The sequence below is a fragment of the Danio rerio genome, chromosome 16, assembly GCF_052040795.2.
Source record: "Danio rerio strain M-AB ecotype USA chromosome 16, GRCz13ab, whole genome shotgun sequence".
Classification (NCBI taxonomy): Eukaryota; Metazoa; Chordata; class Actinopteri; order Cypriniformes; family Danionidae; genus Danio; species Danio rerio.
This window is the reverse complement of record NC_141036.1, coordinates 57,290,001-57,304,932: the sequence shown is the minus strand read 5'-3', so window position 1 is coordinate 57,304,932 and position 14,932 is coordinate 57,290,001. Positions and strand designations below refer to the sequence as shown.

Below are 14,932 nucleotides of genomic sequence, written 5' to 3'. Positions count from 1 at the left end.
CTAAAACCTGTTTGCCTTGGGAGACCCTACCAGGGGCATTAGCCCCCAACAACATAGCTCTTAGGATCACTCAGGCACTCACATCCACCACGATAAGGTGGCAGTCATTACCCCAGGTGAAGGAGTTCAAGTATCTCGGGGTTTTGTTCACGAGTGAAGGAAAGACGGAGCGTGAGATTGACAGAGGGATCGGTGCAGCAGCAGCAGTAATGTGGTCAATGTACCGGTCCGTTGTGGTGAAGAAGGAGCTGAGCTAAAAGGCAAAGCTCTCGATTTACCGGTCAATCTACGTTCCTACTCTCACCTATGGTCATGAGCTTTGGGTCTTGACTGAAAGGACAAGATCTCGCATACAAGCAGCTAAAATGAGTTTCCATCGTAGGGTGGCAGGGCGCACCTTTATAGACAGGGTGAGGAGCTCCTCCACATCGAGAGAAGTCAGCTGAGGTGGCTCAGGCATCTGTTTCGGATGTCTCCTGCACACCTACCTAGGGAGGTGTTCCAGGCATGTCCCACTGGTAAGAGACCCAGGACTATGGAGGGACTATGTCTCTCGGCTGGCCTAGGAATGCCTCGGGATCCCTTGGAGGAGCTGGAAGAAGTGTTTGAGGAGATGGAAGTCTGGGGTTCTCTCCTAAGACTGCTGCCCCCGCAACCCGACCCTGGATAAAGGCTGATTTATACTTCTGCGTCAAACACCGGCGTATGCTACGGCGCTGACGCATAGCCCTTTGCCGTGGCCATCGCAGTCACTGACGTGCACCTCTCAAAAAATGCAACTACACGTCGCAACGACGCGTAGCGTAAGCTCTGTGATTGGTCGGCTCGGTAGCGCTGACGAGTCTGGGCCGGACCGAGAGCCGTGCGAATGGCGCGACGCCGCGCGAGCGATTGTTTACAAGTGTGGAGTCCCGTGAGGTAGCTCCGGATGGAAAGTTTTGTTTTGTGTTTACCTCATAGTTAAAGTTGTTGCACGTCCGCCGGTTCCTGCCTCAAAATGAGCGAGTTTGAGTCACTTGTACATCCCGGAAGTGTTCAGGAAAAGCAAAAAAGCAGCGAAGAAACTCGACACAGAGGAACATTTACACCTCACTGCCCACTAGCGTTTAGGAAGTGTTAATGCAGACCAACAGAGACAGCGCGCAGAAGTATAAATGCACAGCCACGCGAGTTGCCTGCGCCGTGGGTTACGCCGGTCACCTGACGCAGAAGTATAAATCAGGCTTAAGCGGATGAAAATGATGATGATGATAAAGTAAAAGTCTTTTGAGGACAGATATGATTATAATTCAGTTCAGCATTCAATGCTTCATCTCTGTATATATAAATAAATAAATCTCACAGAGATGTGAGCATGTTTCAGTTAAACCCTTTGCTCGGCTATTATTAGCCCTGTTTCTGCCCTAAACTCAGTGATTGAAATAGTTGTCACGATGCAGCTTTGGAAAGATCTATACTACTGAGGTAATGCATCCGCAAGCCGATAATGGCCTGGAGTCTAGAGTGATGTCGAGAAGGCTAATAATAGTGTGTGATAATTATAAAACATATACTGCGTCGTATAGTTTGTGCAGCACATTTCGATCTTGACAGCTTTATATTGTGCAGCCCATTAAGGTTGAGGCTGCCTGATATATCTGACACTAGATCACCAAACCAGTGTCAATGATTTCAAATGGAGTTTAATATTGAAGCTGGAAGCTGAAGAAGAATGCATTTACTTGAATGATATGATAACATTGGGGCAGAAAAACTGTATTTAATCTGGAATCTGAGGGTTAAAAACAATCTAAATACTAAGAAAGTTACTTTTATACTTGTCCATATGAAATGCTCAGCAATGCACATTACTAAAGACACATTGAGTTTTGATATACTTACAGCACGAAAATAAACAAAATATGTCTGATTATTTTTGACATAAAAATACATAATTTTGACTATTCATTAATTTTCCTTATCTATCAGGGGTCATCACAGCGGAATGAACCGCCAACTATTCCAGCATTTGTTTTATGAAGTAGATGCCTTTCCAGCACCAGCCCAGCAGGGGCGGACTGGCCATCTGGCAATTCTGGCAAATGCCAGAAGGGCCGGACCAATTTTTAAATGTGGGCCGGTCAGTTTTTTTTTATTTATTTATTTATTTTTTTAAATATGTATTGTTTTTAAGTGCAGACAGCTTTTATCTCTTGCTAGATGTGATATTATGATGATGATAATAATAATAATAATAAATGTTAAGCATTTGGCCCAATCGGCAACTGCCACCTGGTTTCAAGATGGGCCGACCCAATCCAAGGTTAACCGGACATAATCAAAATCTGGTAAAAATGTCATATTATATCACCATCTTAACACCATAATAAATAGTCAATGTGCGTGTCCGTGGGTGGGGCTGTGTCGGTGTGGTAATGTGGGCTGATGTGGCAACAGTGCCAGGGCTGAATTTTTGTCCCAGTCCGCCCCTGCAGCCCAGTACTGGGAAACACACACACACACACACACACAACGGCCAATTTAGTTAATCAATTCACCTATAGCGCATGTGTTTGGACTGTGGGGGAAACCGGAGCAAACCCACGCCAACATGGGGAGAACATGCAAACTCCACACAGAAATGCCATCTGGCGGGGACTCAAACCAGTGACCTTTTTGCTGTGAGGCCACAGTGCTAACCACTGAGCCACCGTGCCACCTTAATTTTGACTAATACAGTGTATGTTTGCCTATTGCCTAAAATATATTCGAAAGACTAATGTCAGAATCAGAATCAGAAAGAGCTTTATTGCCAGGTATGTTCACACATACGAGGAATTTCTTTCCTGACAGAGGTTCTACAGTGCAACAGACTTACAGAGACAAGACAAAAAACAGAAAATTAATATATTTAGCGCTGCAACCATTTATTTTATTTTCATTTATTTTATGTTAATAATGGATTAATCTGTCGATTATTTTTTCGAGCAATCGATTAATCGGATTATTAAAAAGCATTCATTTCCAACCGATTATTCAAAAAAGCTCATCCCTGAGCTGGTATACCAGTTCACATAAACATGTAAGTGATCGTGATCTATAACGTGAGATGGTTGTCATCCATCTTTACTTGCGGCCGCACGTTTGCCTCATTCATAAAAAGCAGAACACGCAGGATTCAGCACGTAAATTCACCAGCTACTCTCCAAATAAATGCAAGTAAGTGGATGGTAAGCTTAGAGAAGAATAGATTCAACTTTATAGTTACTTTCACTATGTGTAATGTGTATCTGATATGAATAAAACACATCGGCAAATTATATTTGAATGGACTTCTTTGTGTGTTTTACAAACTCTAAATGCCTTGTTTTTCTAGTAAGCGTGTGTATTTACATGTCTAAAACATAAATTAAGCATTAGTCGGTTAAAATGCTGTATAATTGTGATAATATGACACGTCTTTCTCAGCGGGGTTAAGTTGGTTTTGTTTTAGAAAAAAGAAAAAGAAAAAAAAAGAATGATGGTCCCTTCCTGAGAGCTCTGCTCAGCGCGACCTCTCTCTAATTTAGCGCCAGACATCGCGCCATAGCTCAGTTAGATTTTTTTCAGTTGCTGCTCTATAGGTAAATGAGCTGACGCTAACTTGTCATGCTTGTCAAGCTGGATAACGAGTAAAACATCAGCACCAGGGACTTTCTGGTCCTCACTTCAAAACGGAACAAAAGTAGGACCCTGCTGTTGAACTCCCTTCCTCTTCAGCCCTGACTATGAGGCACCAAACTCGTGTCAGTGCGAAAGAGAGACCGTGTTCACTCCGCTCTGCACTGCACTGAACTAACATCCCCGTGTTGCGCGACACAACAAACCAATAATGAAATTCGTTGCCAAGTCTTTAAGTAATCGATTTTTATCAATTGAATCGACTCGTTGTTGCAGCCCTAAATATATTTTAAAAATAGAAGTAAGTAGTGAATGCAAATATACAAACGGACAAGTGTATGTACAAGTGACAAGTGTAGGTATATTACTATTACTCATTCATTCATTTTCTTGTCGGCTTAGTCCCTTTAATAATCCGGGGTCGCCACAGCGGAATGAACCGCCAACTTATCCAGCAAGTTTTTACGCAGTGGATGCCCTTCCAGCCGCAACCCATCTCTGGGAAACATCCACACACACATTCACACACACACACTCATACACTACAGACAATTTAGCCTACCCAATTCACCTGTACCGCATGTCTTTGGACTGTGGGGGAAACCAGAGCACCCAGAGGAAACCCACGCGAATGCAGCGAGAACATGCAAACTCCACACATAAACGCCAACTGAGCTGTGGCTCGAACCAGCGACCCTCTTGCTGTGAGGCGACAGCACTACCTACTGCGCCACTGCTTTGCCCTATATTACTATTATACACAACGTTATATTGTGTGCAAATTGGCATGTAAAGTGTGTTGTTGAATAAGTGTATATATGTATAAAAAGTGTATAGCGAGTAGGGCTGTGCAATTAATCGAAAATCCGATTTCAATTTTGGCTTGTAACGATTATGAAAAACCATTAATCGAAATAAACGATTATTCCAGCATATCCCGCCCCCTTTCCAGTTGTACATGTGTTGCTGTGCAAAGCTCAGTTCCACGTGAAAATGACTAAAAGCATGTGCTGTAATGTAACTTTTGCAGCACAGGATGCGCATCATTTATATTTTTAAAAGCGCAAAAGAGCACGTGCTGTTGTGTGTGTGCGCTCCGTGCTCAGCCTCGGACAGGTAGCGCATGTGTGTGTGTGTGTGTGTGTGCGCGCCACGCTTGCCCTCGGACAGCAGCACACACCCAAATCTAATGGCCTCTTATGCCTAGTTTAGACTGCGTGATTTTAGCCCTGATTTTGGCTCGCCGACAGGTTTTGAGAAATCGCCGACAAATGCCTGAAATCACAGGCGAATCGCTGCTCGTGCACGTGAGTGACAATCACACAGTATGAACTATCAAAGACGCGATCTGAGAGAATCGCCGATGAGTCGCCGATGCCTGTGAGATATTTGGTGTGCTGAATATCTGGAGCTGTCGGCGATTCAAATCATGCCGTGTGAATTGAGTTTTGACTGAAAATAACATCAGCGATCACCTACAGCCAATGAGAGAGCAGCATTCACTTGCGTGTGCGTGTGTGTATACCTGCTGCAGGCCAGCGGGAGGCTGGGGAGAAGTTAAAAGCGCTCTTTTTCGGTTTATTTTGGACCCACGAAATGGAGGAAAAACTAGTTTGATAGGACACAGGAGCAACCGTGTCTGTTTGACGTTTAATACAGAAAGAAATTAGTTTATTATCAATGTTGAGGAGAAATGGCTAATTCCCTTTAAACCCAGGTGAGCAAACATGTGCATGTTCTACCCCATTAAAGGCTTCTTTCTCATTATGTAGTTAATAACAAAAGATATACTACATGTTTTTGGCTGTGAGACGTAGTTTGTATGAAGTTGTCGGCGATTCTCCCTATAGCAAAATCATGCAATGTAAATGTCCATGTCGCCGAACCATCTTGCAGTGTAAACAAAGCAGCGACGAAACGCTAGCCCAGATAGTCAAGCAGTGTGAAAACATCTGTGACACGACTAGTTTGAAAATCATGCAGTCTGAACTCGGCATTAATGTGAGCGCTTTAATGGTGAAATACATGCACATTTGTGTCAGAGCGCAGTGTTTAGTGATTATTCATATTAACCCTCATTTGTTTAATAAACACACAAGTTGAGAATTAAAAGACATGTGAAAGAGAAACCATATCAGAGCCGCACTATTCCTAAAGTGACAGCGTGCGGTATTACTGCTGCTGCCAACTGTTTTCATCATTAATCAATAGTAAAATCAAAAATACAGTGAAGATGCTTAAAGCGCAGTTTAAACATGACAGATTTAATAGCTCATTTCTAATAACTGATTAATTTTATTTTTGCTATGATGACAGTACATTATATTTTACTAGGTGTTTTTCAAGATACTAGTATTCAGCTTAAAGTGACACAAAGGCTTATCTAGGGTAAATAGACAAGTCATTGTATATCAGTAGTTTCTTCTGCAGACAATCAAACATCTATATTGCTTGAGGGGGGTAATAATGTCGAGCTATTAAAATAGGTTTCAAAATATTTAAACCTGCTTTTAATCTAGCTGAAATAAAACAAATAAGGCTTTCTCCAGAAGAAAAAAATATTATAGGAAATACTGTAAAAAATCATCTGTTTAACATAATTTGGGAAATATTTATATATAAAAATAAATTCACAGGATGATGAATAATTTTGACTTCAACTGATAATCGTTTTGAATTACAATTATGACCACAATAATCGTGATTATTTTTTTTTCCCATAATCGAGCAGCCCTTATAGCAAGTAGTGGTGTTCATCAGATGGATTGCCTGAGGGAAGGGTTTCTGTAGACCAAATGTAGAATTTAAATATCATGAAAGTAAACGTTGAAAAATAACAAGAAAACGTCTGTAGCTGCATTGCTGATCCCCAACTGCTTAAACAAGTGGTGTTTTCTGAGTTTAGACCCCCTGTTGCTCCAGTCCTTCTGAAAGTCCCTAAATCCAGATCCATCTCATGCTCAACACCTGTTCAGAATTCTTTCCCGGAACTTTCCCAAACAATAGCTGCTTTTCCCGGACCGTGTGACATCTGGAAAATGTTGCAGTTCCCTTTTTGACTGGATTTATAGCGAAGGCTTTCAGAGGGGGTCTAGATACATGAGCGGCGCTGTGGTGGAGCGGTAAAAATCCATCTTAGATATGTGTATGAGATCTCTTTCAAGTTAGAGCTTCACATTTGCGTCTTTGTTGTGGTGTTTTTTTTTTCAAGTGGAAGCAAAAAAAAAATCTGCTTTTAGTTGCTCTAAATGCCTTCTCCTCATAGTGAAACTGGCAACACACGATGAAAGTTCTGCAGTTGTTCCCGTTTACTAGGTCACAGGGATATATACACTTCAAATGCTCTGTATTGTGTCTTTTTTCCTGCGAGGGAGTACAAAAATAGTATTTGATGCGTCATGCTTTGAATGTATTCCCTTTGAGAACCAACCATGCAGTCAAAACTGTTTTAGGCTCAAACTCTTGCCTTGCAATCACATTCCCTGGGTTTTTATTGCTGTGATGCAGTAAAACTATGCAGATGAAATGCAGTTACGGTTTTTATAGGCTGATTTCGGGGTCTCAAATATGGGCATAGTCATGCATTATTTAGCAAAGCCCTCAAGGAATGCAAATGTAGCATGCGGGTTAAGCTAATGCTGATGGTGAAGGCTGTTACCTCTGCAGTCTGAATGCACATTTAATAGACTTTCTAAATGCATCTGAATGTAAATGGGTACAATTGTACATTATAATGTTAATCCAAGCTTTGCAGTGCATGTCATGAATTATGCATATTAGTACAGGGCTAAAACTGCACCGTTTTTGTGCAGGACAGCAGATTTATACGAGTGAGCAGTTATTTAGGACTAATTCGATGGGTGAGCACTGTGAAGTCAACTCAGTCCATGCATGAGCTAATGGCACTGCCTGCGGCCCCAGACATCAATTTCTGGCAACTCCATCAAAAGGCTACAGGGAGTTCTATCTGTGCTGCCATATGGCTTATGATTTGCACGAGCCGATCTCCCTTGAGAAATGCTTAGAAACTAAACAGTGCCTCTATGTTTTTTGTCTCCGCAGGGATCCAGGTGTACAGGGAGAAGGACAGGACCTAAGTCTATCAATCTCCGAAGTTGCCCCGGTGCCAGATCTATAGGTCAGCCCAACCGTAACGCCGCAGGACAATAGGAGCCCAACCCAAAGACCTCAGACTGCTATCAAAAAGCAAATAATCAAGCTCATTAGCTCTCTTCCCCTTAGACGACCTTCTCTGAAAAGATCAACAGAAGAAAGGAAGTTAAAAGGGCCGAAACAAGGGGGGAGAGAAAGAGAAAAATGAACACTGACAGCTATTTCTGATACTCTGTGGTGAAGAGATGGTCTCATTTGAGATCTGTGACCTTGGATTGTGACAAAAAGGATTTCCCCATGCCCAGCCCTTATGTATCTCTGGTTTAAACACTGAATTTAGGCATTGGATTGTTTCCAAAAGCACACAGTGAAGAGGTTAGCTGCAGAAAGTTATTGCAGATTCTCCAAATGCCTAAACATCTACATGTATAGGGATCCTATAAATGGATCCCTAAAGTGATATCTATACTGCTAGTATTCTGAGATTGACAGATTGACGTTTCATTCCTTCTTTTTAGAGGGCAAAGCAACTGCTTTGTCCTTTCAGTTTGGATGAATTTTTCCAGAACTCAAAAATGAAGCCCTTAACTCCCATTGGTTCGCCTTCACCACTGCGCCTCCTAAACAAGGGGCCTGATTACCTGCGTAGGCAGATGGACGCCGGAAGCAGAGGCCGTTCGATCAGCGCCGTAGAACGACTTGAAGCTGACAAGGCAAAGTACGTCAAGACACAACAGGTTATAAACACCAAGCAGGAACCTGTGTTAGTTCCCTGTGCAACCCCTCCACCAGTCCCGCGTCGCAACCTCACCACCTCCACTCCATCAACACCCGTTCTCCTGCCCCGAAATCAAATGGTGCCTTTCTCCGCACCATCATTTTCAAGGGATGAAAATGAAGATGACTCCAGGAAAGAGAACTGCCGGAATGAATCTGATGTGGAAACAAACAATAATGCAAACAAGCCTCCAGTTCTTTCCCCAAGAACTCCATTAGTGGCTCCACATAGTGCGCCAATAATGCGCAGAAGCAACGGCAAGCGCATGCTGCGTCCAGACTCCCTGGTCATTTACAGACAGAAAAAGGATTGCAAAAGTCCCGGGGAAAACATCAACGGTAACATAGAGGTCAAGGGATACAGCTTTGTGCGACGGCTCTTCCAGGGATCCATGCGAGAAAAGAGTAGCGTCAATGATGTGGCTCAAAAAACGGTGATAAACGAGGAGAAGGCTTCATCCTCTCGAGACGGGGATTCTCGAATGTCCTGGTCCAATGATAAAGACACTGTCGATGGTGGAGTCGAGACAAGACGTTCAAGCAAATCTGAGCGAGAACACTCATCGGCAGAGATTCAAAACAACAACGAGGAGAAGCAACCGAAGATTTGTTTACGAAATAGCACAAGGAACTCTAACAATAATGACATGGACCCTTGGAAGCCCGTCATTCCTTGGAAGCGCACCAACATGAAACGCTCAAAGTCAGAATTGCGACTTCGGTGCTCGCTAGCTATATCTGAGCAGGAGCGCTTCTTTGATTACTGTGGATTAGACTTTGATATGGTGGAGAGGCTCGGACCGGAGAACTTTCTAGCTGGTGCCAGTTCAGTCGACACGCTCTCGCTGCTACTTAGGAGTGTCGGAGGAGGCGGATCGGAGCCTAGTGAGTTTTCCAGACACTCTGGAGAAGGGATTTTCCAAGAGGAACTTGCAGAGCAGATTCCGACAGGTGTGTCTATTATTGAGAGGAATGCGCGCGTCATTAAGTGGCTCTACGGTTGCAGGAGCGCAGCCCAGGAAGGTCCTAAAGAGTCTACTGTTTGACTATTACTGTAGCTGAACCTAAGATTTCCAAGAACCATGTTTCAATATGGAAAACACTCTCGGTGTGCTGTATTTACTTCATGTGAGACATCTGGGGCCTGTACAATAATGTTTATTAGCTGGCTAGCCAGTTACGTTTTAGTTTAGATGGCACCAATATTGGGTTTTAGGTAACATGAAGGTAACTTGACTTTAATCACTTTTTTTACCCAAGACCCAGAATTGGTGCAAAGTAAACAGAAACTCAACTGGCTAGCCAGCTATTCTTGCTTCATTTCCCCTGAATTTAAGAGATTTGTTTTGCTCTACTTATCTAGTACGAGAACATTGTTGTTTTGTGAAAAGTTGCGATTTCACTGGCACAGTGCAATTGCAGGGGATTGAGCATTTTAAATACATTCATTCCGAGGATTGGTGTGAACGTTCATGTTGTGCATGAAGCTCAACTTCCATATGAATGAACTGTAAATGATCGCTCAACTGGGCTCGCAACGTGCCAGTAGGAACGCACTGCAAGTCAAACTGACATGTTTTAAGGACCTTAACTGTGGCTTTGTCTGAAATCGCCCCTTACAGCCTCATTGACTTAGTTTACTAATAAAGTCCACTTAATGGTGTGCTGATGTAAACAAGTAAGCCAATTTGGACCCACAATTTGGCCGCCAACTCCTGGAAAAGCTCTCACTGTGTTCCATTCAGAAGGGCTCATCCCTATGCCCTAATCCCTTCTGGTGTACCCTCCAGAGTGACAGCAGGATTAGGGAATTGGGATGAGCCCTTCTGAATGGAACTTATGTCAGACACCAAACTTCTTCCCTGCGCAAAGGATCATGGGGGCCTGAAGTGTGCATCAGTTGTACCCTTCAAAATCATTCATACCGAAGGGCCCTTTGAAGTGGCCAATTTTAAACACTTCTGTTTGGAACAACACATCAATATGGTGGCCATAATTGTTTGTACTCCAAAGAGCCCTTTGAAGGGCAATATTTGTACTGGGTTCCATTCAGAAGGGTTCATCCCTATGCTCAAATTCAAGGGTGCACAAACTCGATCCTGGAGAGCCAGTGTCCTGCATAGTTTAGCTCCAACTTTCTTCAACACAGCTGCCTGGAAGTTTGTGGTATACCTAGAAAGAGTTTGATTAGCTGATTCAGGTGTTTAATTGGGGTTGTTCTAAACTCTGCAGGACGCCAGTCCTCCAGGATCGATTTTGACCCCATGCCCTAATCCCTTTGGAGTATCCGAATTGAGTGCAGTGTGTGACAAACATATTCCCTGCTTATAGGATTAAAGCCTGAAGTATCCAATCAGTTGTATTTTATAAAATCCTCCATTTCAAAGGGCCCTACAAAGTGGCCAGTTTTGAGCACTTTGGAGCGAAAAAAATAAAATAAAATCAGGGCCTCCATATTGAAGTACAATTCCAAACCAAAGTGCCGTTCAGAGGGCAACATTTGCACTGGGTTCCATTCGGAAAGGTTCATCCCTATGCCCTAATCCCTCTAAGGCAGGGGTCACCAATCCTGGTCCTGGAGGGCCGGTGTCCCTGCAGGGTTTAGCTCCAACTTGCCTCAACACACCTGCCTGGATGTTTCAAGTATACCAAGTAAGAGCTTGATTAGCTTGTTCAGGTGTGTTTGATTAGGGTTTGAGCAAAAATCTGCAGGACACCGGCCCTCCAGGAACAAGTTTGGTGACCACTGCTCTAAGGGGATCACAGCACAGGAATGAGCCCTTCCAAATTGAGTGCAGTGTGTGACACCAAAGACCATATATGTTTTCAAAATCCTTCATTCGAAAGGGCCCAAACTCAAAACTCGCCACTTTGGTTTGGAATGCTACTTCAATATGGTCGCCATGATTGTTTTTCTCTCCGAAATGCCCTTGCAATTATATCCCATTAGTAACACACTGACAGTATACCATTTAGAACACCATCAGAAATCATTCAGAACCACGCTATTGCTTATAAAGGTTGCAGTGCATTATGGGACTGAATGAGGGGCTTTTTAGTACACTATATAAAAGGTAAATGGGGTGACAGAGATGCGTCTTTACTGAGGTTATCAATTGTACATAGCAAGACACAAGTTCTTGTTACTTCTGTCCATAAAACAAGTGTTATTTGTTGAGTGTAACTTAAGAACGTGTCATCCGATGAATAATTTAACATTGAAAACCACTAAGCTTTTCTCTGGGGCTGGGAAACCAATGCATGAGTGTTAACTGAACCATGTGTACCTCATTTCCCAACTGTCCCAGTTTAGTTTGTGTGTTGCCGTTTTTTCCTTAAACGCAGGCGTTGGAACAAACACACAGAGCGCCCCTGTGGGGATATTAATGCACTGAGTTGGAGAAAGAGAGAGGGCGAGAGAGCTTTATATATTGCTATGAAACATATTTTTAACACTGAGTGTGTGTGGGCAAATAAATATGCAGGGCCTTGACAACAAGCTGATTTGGAGTTTCATTGTGCCAAAGAAATGAGTACTGATGTACAATCTGTTCCAAACCCTATCGAGACGCTTTAAACGAGTGAAGCTCGCAGAGTTTATGACTTAGTAAATGTCAGGCGAAAAAGCAGATTTTTTATGATAAATATTTTAGTACAGAACTTTATACGTATTTTCAGCGTGATCTCACGAGGAAATGTAAGTATTTTATGCTTTGCCAGTTTATTGGCTAATTCGTACAAATTCATATTAGTTCAGTCATATGTCAAAATTTTCGTACGATTTGATAAAGGAGGCGTGGCAGCCAATCCCGCCCCAAAAACCCATCGTCATTGGGGGATAAGCAAATCATTCGAAATTGTACGAATGAGATCGTACAAATTCACAAAAATTAGCCGCTAAAATCAAAAAAAGTTATGAATTGCCATGAGATAGCCCTGGTATTTTTCCTCTTAAAAAATAATTAGTATTGTAGCAGCTTTTCAATAATAAAAAAAAAAATAAATAAATAAATAAATAAATAAATAAATAACGCTATTGTTGGTAGAGCAAGTACGTTTTTTTAAGCGTAAAAGTCAGAGTCCGTAGGCAAAATAGATGCAAATAAAACGTGTTTATTTTCCAATCAACAGAATTCCTCCATCAATTTTCCTTAATCTATAATGCACACTTCTCTGTTACCTTAAGTTGTTAGGTTACGGTCTGACCCTTGTGGCCAATCGCCAATATACAATGTATGGCTCCTACAACTATCATATGTTTTCTATAGGGATTTACATAAGACAACAACTAAAGGCTATGTACTTTTGCATCAAGCACACTCTTATAGTCTGACGCAGACTTTGCACGATCGCATAGCGCTCGCCGTGTCTTACGCCAACGCACACCTCCCAAAAAAATGTAACTTTGTGTTCATCTTATGATTAAAGTTGTTGCATGTCTCCCAGTTCCCGCCTCTGAATGAGCGAGTTTGAGCTACTTGTACAATAAAGCCTGATTTATACTTCTGCGTCAGGTGACCGGCGTAACCCACGGCGCATGCAACGCGCGTGGCTGTGCATTTATACTTCTGCGCGCTGTCTCTGTTGGTCTGCATTAACACTTACGAAACGCTAGTGGGCAGTGAGGTGTAAATGTTCCTCTGTGTCGAGTTTCTTCGCTGCTTTATTGCTTTTCCTGAACACTTCCGGGATGTACAAGTGGCTCAAACTCGCTCATTTTGAGGCAGGAACCGGCGGACGTGCAACAACTTTAACTATGAGGTAAACACAAAACAAAACTTTCCATCTGGAGCTCCTTCACGGGACTCCACACTTGTAAACAATCGCTCGCACCATTCGCACGGCTCTCGGTCCCGCCCAGAATCGTCAGCGCTACCGAGCCGACCAATCACAGAGCTTGCGCTACGCGTCGTTGCGACGTGTAGTTACAATTTTTGAGAGGTGCACGTCAGTGACGGCCACGGCGAAGGGCTATGCGTCAGCGCCGTAGCATACGCCGGCGTTTGACGCAGAAGTATAAATCAGCCTTAAGGTAGTGGCTGTTTCTCAATTCCAAGAACGCAGAGAGTGGACTTGCAGTCTTGTGGAGACCGGTCTTGCCAGGTGTCCTCAGAAGAACCAATTTGGAAGACCACGAGAACAGAGAACGCATCCTGTGAGGAATGAGATGCTGCATTTGTTCTGATGGTCACGTGACCTTCACGCATTTTAAATGGTAAATTATTTAAAAATTACAGCATTCGATTTATTGTTTTTCCCCCTTTTCAAAATATATACTCTGCATAAAGAGTTATATATTATAAATATATACATTATAAATATAAGTTGCACAACATAAATAAAACAGATTTTAATGCGAATTTCAGCAAACAACCACCCTAAATGTGTTTGTTCCTTTATTAAGATGTCCATGGTAATGTTTACTTTCACCGCTTCATTTAAGGAAACTCCTGAGGTTAATAAGTTAGTTCTCTGAACTTTAATAAAAACTTTAAATAAAACGCTGCGCTTCCCATCTCCAGTCGTAATGACTTCTGGGACTTCCAGAGCGAGTTCAGTGCTCAAGTCTGCATCGGTGCGTCCTCGATATCAAGAACACATCTGGGAAGTTTCATGCGTCCTCTGTACTTGCGGTCTTGAGTATTGGAACTGAACTTAGGCAGCAGATGATGACGTTGCACGAGAACACAAGATCGCTGAAGAACGCATATTGAGAAAGGCCAGTGTTTAGAATAAACAAAACACCAGCGAAGAAACTCGACACAGAGGAACATAAAAACCTACTGCCAGCTACTGATTCAGAAGTGTTATTGCACAGCAACACAAACAGCATGCAGAAATAAAAATGCATGGTTACGCGGAAGGCTTGCGACATGGGTCACGCTGATCACGATGAAAAAGTATATATATATCTGCCTTAATGCTGACGCAGTGACGCGTAGCGCTAGCTTTTTGATTGGTCGGCTTGGTAGCGGTGACGATTGTGGGAGCGGTGCTGTAGCCACGGGCCTGATGGAGCACTCAACGCAGAAGTTTAAACCAGACATAAGGTGTCAGTGTAATAATACCTCATATACAGTGTTCAGCATAAATGAGTACAAAATTCTTTGAAAATGTGTATTTTTATCATTTTCTCAGTAAATATAGACAATATATTGTGGTGCGTTTAAACTAAACAGTTGTATTTTATTCATTAAAATAAAAGGGTGGTCACTTCACATCGGTGGTAATATATTTATTAATCCGGGGTCGCCACAGCGGAATGAACCGCCAACTTATCCAGCAAGTTTTTACGCAGTGGATGCCCTTCCAGCCGCAACCCATCTCTGGGAAACATCCACACACACATTCACACACACACTCATACACTATGGACAATTTAGCCTACCCAATTCACCTGTAC

At 42.7% G+C, this 14,932-nt stretch overlaps 1 protein-coding gene and 1 long non-coding RNA gene across 2 annotated transcripts in view; one reads left to right on the top strand and one right to left on the bottom strand.

The window, feature by feature from the left end:
* fam110d (family with sequence similarity 110 member D) overlaps positions 1-12,028 on the top strand; it is a 35,941-nt gene extending 23,913 nt beyond the window's left edge. The window contains 1 exon segment of the mRNA NM_001082926.2: positions 7,702-12,028. Coding sequence (NP_001076395.2) covers positions 8,328-9,575 — 1,248 coding nt within the window. The 5' untranslated portion in view covers positions 7,702-8,327 and the 3' untranslated portion in view covers positions 9,576-12,028.
* LOC147833523 (uncharacterized) overlaps positions 1-14,932 on the bottom strand; it is a 75,167-nt gene that overhangs the window by 26,687 nt on the left and 33,548 nt on the right. The gene's annotated exons all lie outside the window — the stretch shown is intronic.